This window comes from Parasteatoda tepidariorum, chromosome 3 (genome assembly GCF_982258835.1).
Source record: "Parasteatoda tepidariorum strain Cologne lab strain chromosome 3, Ptep-v5.0, whole genome shotgun sequence".
NCBI classification, from domain to species: domain Eukaryota; kingdom Metazoa; phylum Arthropoda; class Arachnida; order Araneae; family Theridiidae; genus Parasteatoda; species Parasteatoda tepidariorum.
The window spans coordinates 121015302-121024277 of NC_141757.1; the positions used below are offsets into that span (position 1 = coordinate 121015302).

The window sequence follows — 8976 nt, forward strand, 5'->3', positions numbered from 1 at the left end:
TTTTTGTTTTGATTTCAGGTTATTTCTGTGATGTATTGGATGACTTGGGGTTAATTCCATCAACTAATTTACAAAATTTGTTGTCACTTTTAAAAGCTGCACCAGATAAATATGAATTAGAAGCAAAGAATAAACCTATTCAAGTTGTGCGTAAAATAAGTGCAATGAGAAAAAACAGAAATTAAATATAGTTAATACACTTCTATTATTGTTGAAACTATTTTTTATATAATGATACAAACAGATCTACTCACCTTGTTATGGTATTACTGTGTGTATATTTATCAAATTCACAATAAACTGCCTTTTATAAGTTTGTAGATTGTGTTATTACTAACTTTATTTAAAACAATTTTTTTTTTTTTGAATACTTTATCTAATATTAATAATGTTTGTTCTGAAACATGTTATCGAATAATTTTGAAGTGTCTATCTAAACTATCTAATCTAAAATTAAGTTCTTGATTAAGTTTTTATTTTTAATCTATGTATGACAGATAAAAACAAAATATTATTCTTTGAATGTTTTTTGAAATTTTAATAAAGTCAGATGTTGCCTAATAATTAATAATGCATTCATAAAATATTAAATTTAGGACAAAAATCTATTTTTTAAGTTTTATAATTTGACACCAAATATATGTTTATTTCCTATTTTTGTATTATTAGTTTCGGTATTTAAATAGATTAACTAACCCTAGTTTTGTCATTAAAGAGGGTGAAAGTTTAGTTACTGTATTACTATTCTTAGGTTTTACGTTGTCAACCCTTATTCCATTAATTAATTCTTCTGAGTCTGAATTTCTTCACATGAATTTTTAAAACTTGTTAAGAGTAATTTTTTAATTTAAGAAAACATGTAATTATTTTCATACTCATGACATTAAGAAAAAAGAGATCCAAATGTTTGTGTCGTTTATAAAAGGTATTACTCCAATGTAATTCCTTTAATGTAAAGGAATAAATTTTAATGTTTATGTTTATATATTTGTATATAATAAAAGTTTATGGTTATTTAAAAATATTACATCTTTAGTACAATAAAACTTTATTTCTGGAATACTTGGGTTAATTTTCAGATAAATTTAACTATTTGTTGCTTTAAATATTTTAATCGATTATTGTTATTTATAATTGACACCCTGCAAAAAAGACGCAACGTACTTTGCGCAAAATTAAAAAGATATCACCCTAAATAACTTTCGTTTTAATGATCCAATTTTCATGTACTAAGTGTGAATCTTAACGGTTCAAGGGGTGATCTGAAATATGGTAATTGATTAATGCTAACTATTAATTAAGTTACATAATCAGACACAAAAGCGTATTTTCTCTAAGTAAACATACATATATATATTTTTTACATATTTGGATTCCTGACCCTCAAAATATCGGGGGTAGACGAAATTTCGAAAAAATTGGGCCATAAATTTGGGTGCTATGAAGCTTTATATATTTTGGCGTAATACACCAATAATAGACGATAGGGCAATGATTTATCGCATTCTTGATAACGGACTTATGTACCATGTTTCTTTAGTTAATATTTTAAAGCGCAGCTGTTTAGTCCGGTGTTGCCAAGATTGCACTGACAACGCATTTATTCTGTGTTTCACTCTCAGCTACCATGGTTTTTTTTAATTTTGTTTTTCACTTTTATTTTCAATTTTTCTTTAGAAACTTCAAAAAAAAAAATTTCAGATTACTTTCGTTTTCCTCACTCACGTTTGGCGAATATTGAGAATGGGTGCTTATTTTTGAGCACACGCAATATTGGTTTTAAAAAAAATGAAGATGTTAATAAAAGTTTGCATGTTCCAAGCGCTTAAAAAGAAGTGTCCGTTCTCAAAGCTCGCCATTCACGAATGACTTGACATCAATTTTTAAGCGCTAGTTACACAGTATCTTAAATTAAAATACTGAACGCGGTATTAAAATAAGTTATACGTAAGATAATGATTATGGCTTTTAGATTGAAAAAAATAATAATATAAAATTAGTAATAACTACCTAAAAAATCAATGCAGTACATTTTCTTTTCTTTTTTATAACCTTAAAAGCATTTTTTAAAGGATGTCAATCCATTCCGACTACGATTGAAGTACGAATAAGACCCCCTTCTTCCTTCCCACGAATCAAAGATAACAAGGCTAATTATATCGAACAAATTAACCATTACACTCGAAATTTTATGAAAATGTATTTTTTATTTTTCGATCCAAAATTTATAAATATTTTAGCGTATACTTCGAAGCATATTTCGATTGTTTTCTTTGTGAACCCTTCATTTTTTTCTTTGCTTACAACTATATGATTTAATACATAAAAAGAGTAAAGGTAAACCGTTATTCATCACCCTTTCTGCCGCTCGCAATAATATAACGGAATCAGTTTAAATAAATAGCAGTTTAATTGTTTCTAACTGTTTTAAGCAATAAAATGTTTAGTGCAAGCAAATTTCAACTATGGGGTTAATGAAATCTGTTCCATTGATCATCAATGAAATGTTAAATATTATTATTATTTCTTGTCTCCTTACGAGAAAATATTTTTTTAAAAATTCGTCTATTTATAATTTCTGTAAAGATAAAAAGTATGCGAAAACTATTTTCTGAACTTGCAAATTACAGTTCTAAAATAAGTTGTAGTCTAAAAATGTCTTAATAAAACATATTTTAGTATTGAAAAAAAAAACCTAAAAGTTAGAAGAAAAAAAAAATATTTTTTGAGGTGATGGTTCTAAAAATAGCACAATTTTGAAATCTTTTTGCAATTTTCTATTTTTAATATTTGCTTTTTAACAAAATAAGGCATATCGAGCATTTTTCTGGTATTACAATATTTTTGAAATTGTACTAAAGTTGAAGAATAATATTAGCAACTTTTTAAAACAATTTTTTTCGCTTTTATCTTTTCAGAAAAGACAATTTTCTTAAAATTAGCGGGAGGGAATGAGTATGAGCATCAAAATAAAATAGTAATTCCAGAATATCTTGTTCATTTAAAAAACAACTCAACCTGTTGTATTTTTTGGGTTGTACATGTATGCATTTACTTTTCATTACACGAATAAATAAGAAACAATAATTTATCTTCATTTTTCAAAAAAATAGTATGCAAACAGTAGTCAGCTGTTAAAAAACGCTTTTTTTTAAATTATTATATATTGTTAATGAATTTACCTGAAAAGAAAAGGTTGAGGTTCTGCCTTCTTTTTTTTTTTCAGTTCGTAAAAGCACTGCATCTAGTTTTAAAAAAAATTATCTAATTTTCATTTTCTCTGAAAAAAAAAGATACAACCCCCATCGCTGCTCATCACCAAATTTTGGCTGCTCACGTATCTAACTCAAATAATATTGGATAAAAAAATAGAACATTATGCAAGTTTTAAGAGAATTATTTAATAAGAATTTTGATATGAAAATGTTAGTGTTGCAGTCATTAGTTTCTAAATTATTTTATGCTAAAGTTACAGTGCCTTCTTTCTTTTCTTTTTTCACTCCACGTAATTCAGGTTTAGCGAAACGATTAGTATCTAGTAGAAATTTTATTATATATATATATATATATATATATATATATATATATATATATATATATATATATATATATATATATATATATATATATATATATACAATTGTCAAATAAGGCTACCGAAGCACAAATAAATGTCAGTAATATATATGATGTAAAAACATTAAAACTAAACTCAGTGGCACGACAGCCCATAGAGGGCCAAGGCCTACTGTGCCCATCTCAGTTTTCTTGACCTTGGGCTCTGGTGTGCAGGCGCAGATGTTCCGGTCAGGTGGTCAGCCGAACGCGGAACCCCCAGTGTTTAGTTCCCAAGCATGCTTGGTATTCATTTATCGACCCACTGAAGGGATGAAAGGCTGAGCCAACCTTGCCCGGCCCCAGAATCGAACCAGGGACCTGTGGCACGACAGCGCGAAGCGCTACCGCTCAGCCACCGGGCGTCAATGTAAAAACATTAATCGGTGAAAAAATAACAATACTATAAAACCAAGGCCGGATTTACGTATAAGCTAAATAAACTGTAGCTTGGGGCCCCGAGATGACAAGAGCCCCTGATCCTACTTTCCCCCCACTTTTTTTAAAGTTTTAATCGGAGCTGGGGCCCTCATAAGCCCAAAATGCACTTTTTTTTTCTTTTTTACATTGTCGGACATAATAAATATAAATAAAAATCCTGAATAAAACAAAAAACTTAGTTGTCTTTAGTAGGGAACATATCATCTTTCAAGCAATTTGAGTATTAATAAATTATTTAAAAAAAATTTTTTTTTAGTTTAAAAGGTGAAAAAGTTTTTTTTGCTCCATCATTCGATCATCAGACTATTTAATATCTGTTTCTAAGGATCAGAATTCCCTTTTATTTTACGTTAAAATTGTACAAATAATATATTTAATGCTTTCATGTGACATGCAGCAGTTTTAAATAGCAATTTAAAATATCTAAAAAAAAAAAAAAAAAAAAAAAAAAAACTCTGTTAAATATATAGTGGCCCAGCACGCCACATTTTTACTCTGTGCTTAAAATGTGTTTCTCTTGTAACTTTTTCCCCTCGTTCAAAAGACATATGTGCAATAAAAGAAAGGTTCTACATAATAATCTCATCGCAATTAATATATTTAACAGTAAAGTAATATTATCAATTTTTTTAATAATATAATGTTAATACTCAACAATAAAAAATAGTGACAGTTATTTTAGGTGTATAGAAATGGAATTTAACTTATAAGGGCCCCATCATTTTCAATAGCTTAGGGCCCCACCAAGCTTAAATCCGGCCCTGTATAAAACATTAATACTTTGGTAGGATAGTATCGATACTACGTTTCTTAGTGAAGATCTTAGTAGCGGTCCTCCCACTCTCTTTCTTCCGCCTTGATTCTAACATTCAAATTATTCGTAAAGTAAAATGAATTTTTGAAAGATAAAATTCTTTTATATCCTCAATTACCAAAATCTTAAACCAATTTTATACTTAACTCCGTTTTTCTAACATAAACTCTATCCTTGAAACCTCACCACTATCACATTAGCGTCTTATCTAATCATAAGATGAGAAAAAGATTAAAGAGTAAATACCCAACTTCACAACTGGCATATTCCACTTCAAAAAGAATTTGAATGTAATCGATAACCCTTTCCTTTTTTTTTCATTATTTAGTATTTACTTTTACTTCCTGAAAAAATATTTGTTTGGTCACGTCTGCAGCCTCGTCATCCATCATAAACGCATGGACTTTGTTTTTAAATAATGTGGGTCAATCAACTCTAACTGAATTAATAAATAACGCATCTGTAAATAAGACATTTTGTAATTAAGTGTTTTTAGACATCACTTGTACGTATCAAAGTGCATCCTATGTTCTAATTAATGAAATGAAATTTTAAGGATAATCCATATAGAAATATAAAAAATATTTATTTATTCATATGAAAAAGAAAAAAAGCTTAGTACATATCAGGGATGGACTGGCCCACCGGGGAGTGTCCCGATGCTCCTTGCAAACCGGAAGTCTCCACGACTCAGTTATTTTTCTTTGAAAATAAAAAAAAATATTATATTTATTTTGCTTAAAAATCCTCATTTTTTCAGTAAAAAATTATTCAAAAAATTTTTTTTGAGCCGCTGTGGTTCAGGGGATAGCACACTCGCCTTCCAATGAGGTTTGGTTTATTGAAATTACATACATTTGCTGACTTGTGTGCTCAATATAGGCTTATAAGTCATTGTCAAGTAGAAAATACAGATAGAACAATTCAGAGAAAGACATCACAAAGAATACATCCAGGGTTACGGCGGGATTCGAACCCGCTACCCCCACGCTTAACAGAGCGTTTGGACCGGCGATACCGCTCGGCCAGGGAGGCCCCCCCTCCAATGAGGTGACCAAACTTCGAATACCATTGACAGTTGATCTATACAAATATATATATCTGCTTCCAGCTCGCACCGACCACGATGCTGACGTAAAATGTCTTCAGTCACCTTAGTAGTAGTGACAATTGGGTATAATATAAAAAAAACACAACTACTTCCACTTAGTAGGAATAACATTTACCATGACGCAATGCTAAATTCTATGCCACTATCCACATAAATGCCACTATCCACATAAATCAATTATTAATCAAAAATCGAATATCAATTACTTTTCTTTATAATGCAATAAAATCTGGCGCGCAGCTAACGATCAAACACTTTGTTTGTTTATTTGTGGCTTGAAGTTAGGATCGCAGAAAATGCCGTTCATGGGTTAAATTTAGTAAGAATAACACAACCTGTGACGTATGCTATAGTATACCCAATTAGTTAAGAATCCGTTTGCAGTCAGTCAGGGTAACTTGGGAGGTTTTCGTACTTTTTCTCGTGGTAGTCTTAATAGCAAGCAGGGCAAAGAAATGTTTTGAGTTCCTTTAACATGTCATACTGTTTAAAATCGAACTAAAAAACTTCACATGCGTAAAATAAAGCATTTTTAATATATGCTGTTGTTGTTGTTGTTAATTTACGTCGCACTAGAGCTGCACGATGGGCTATTGGCGACGGTCTGGGAAACATCCCGGTGGATGATCCGAAGACATGTCATCACAATTTTGATCCTCTGCGGAGGGGATGGCACCCCCGCTTCGGTAGCCCGACGACCTGCGCGCGAATTTAATATATGCAATAATGTTAACAAACATAAAGACAATTTTATCACGCAATTTTTTTTAAAAATAAACGGGGAGCCAACCAATTGCAATCCTCAAATAATAAAACAATTTTCAAAACCAAGTAGGTAATTGAAATAGTTGAATTAAAAAAAAAAGACATAAGGGTTTGACAAATCAAAAAATTCAAAATATGAATTATTTCGTCACACTAATAAAGTCGGTTATTAAAACATCGTTCAATGCACATCAAATGTAACCAGTTTGACAGTCCCATACAGTGCTCTGTCATTCTAATCTCTTTTAATTATTGCCTTTATTCCTTGTTTTCTGGATTAGGTTGAACATTGTTGGTCGTAAACCAAGCATTCAACACCGGTTATAAAATAAAATAAAAGATTTGTTATCAAATGTAATTTTTCTTAGAAATGCCTTAAGTGCTTCAGATGTTAATTTGTTAACTATTTATTTTAATATACACTGTAGTTGCGCAAACTGACCTACCAGGTTTTCCCAGTTCTTCAATGCTACCGATAAAAGATGATTGCTTCCAGTAATGATCAAATTGTAGTAAAATTGAGTACTGAATACATGATAGGCAGTTCGATAACCCGTGCTAAATAGTGGGTTCGATTATTGATTAAATGATAATGGGTTCGAGTACTAACTAATTAAATCATAGCGAGTTGAGTTACCGATGAAACGGTACTAGGTACAAGTATTGTTCGAAAGAGAGTGCGTTCGAAAAATGTTCAAATGATAACCGGCTGGAATACCGATAAAAAAGTAGCGGATTCGAGTATTGAAGAAAAGAGCATGGATTAGAAAAGTGTTCAGATAATAGCGGGTACTGAAGTGTGTTCGAGAATGAGAGTCGGTTCAAGGACCAATAAAAAGATGGTTGGTCCGGTATTCGAGAACTGATTAAAAAACAGTGGTATCGATAAAACAAAACAGAGGGCTCGAGTGATGATCGAAACGAGACTAGGCTCGGAAATTGATCACATGACTTCGAGTACTGATCAAAAGAAAGTGTGTTCGAATACTGTTCAAACAATAGCGGGTTCGAGTATTAAAAATAATGTGGTTCGGAAATTGATTGAATGATTGTAGGTTCCAGTACCGATAAAAAGAGAGTTGGTTTGAGTACTGAGAAAAAGATGGTGATTTTGAATATTGATCCAGGAGAGAGAGTGAGATCGAGAACCGATAAAAAGTTGGGGGTTTTTAATACTGATCAAATGATGGTGGGCTCGAGTATTTTACGGTAAAACAGTTTAACGAGGACCAATACGGCTTGCCCTCTGTGCAGTGCCGGATTACCCATTGGGCCATGGCCTAGGGCAGGGGTGGCGAACCTTTATACACCAACGTGCCATTTTTTTTCCAAAAAATTGTTTAATGATGTCATACACGTGCCGTCAAATAATTTTGACTTCGTGATTATTGGGAAAATAATAATACTAAATACTATCAACTCAAAACTCTTTATTTACATTGAAAAAAAAAAAAAAAAAAAACATTTTGCAATGTCTCAGTTATACGCGTTGTTCAACTTAAAGTAACATCAGTGTGACTTCTGTTGTTGCAGATTAGATGACAAATAATTTAGATTAGGTTGCAAGATGTTAGTTTAAGCAGGACAGTTAATTTTTTTTTGCAAGTTATTTATTGTTAGCTTGTTTTTTATGGTTATTCATCGTTTTTTTAGCATTAATTATTAATTTTATTATTATTAATTGTTTATTATTTTGTGTATTTTTGTGAATTTTAATTTAATTGTTACATATGCCTTATAGCGTAATAACATCTGTGTAATAACAATTCATAGTGTAATAACAAATGTGATCGGTGGCGTGCCCAAAATATTGTGTCGGGTGCCATAAATGGCACGCGTGCCATTGGTTCGCCATCCCTGGCCTAGGGCCCCCTTAAAAAAAATTTTAAATTTTAAAAAATTACGAAAACAATGATTTAAAAAAACAAAATCAATTTCAAATATATATTAATAAAATACGATAATTTTTTTTACATAATTATTACATAATTTTTTACATATTTATTTATTACTTATTTTAGTTATTATTTGTAAGTATTATTATAGTTCATGTATTATAATATTTATCAATGTTTTTTAAGTTCAAATTTGTCCTTTTGATTCGCACGCGAAAAAATTGAAAGCAGTACTATAGCGAGCTGAGACTTGTTTAAACAAGAAGCAAAGAATTAAATGTTGTTGACATTATTGAGACGTTTTAAATGAAAAAGAAGTTATTTAGTGCCTCAAC

At 30.6% G+C, this 8976-nt stretch overlaps 1 protein-coding gene across 2 annotated transcripts in view; it reads left to right on the forward strand.

Moving 5' to 3' along the window:
- The window catches only part of Cog7 (conserved oligomeric Golgi complex subunit 7), a 43155-nt gene extending 42839 nt beyond the window's left edge, over window positions 1-316 (forward strand). For both annotated transcript variants that reach the window (XM_016073489.5, XM_016073490.5), the window contains one exon: window positions 19-316. In XM_016073489.5, the coding sequence (XP_015928975.2) occupies window positions 19-185 (167 nt within the window). In that variant the 3' untranslated portion in view covers window positions 186-316. The remainder of the gene's footprint in view (window positions 1-18) is intronic.
- The last annotated feature ends 8660 nt before the right edge of the window (window positions 317-8976 follow it).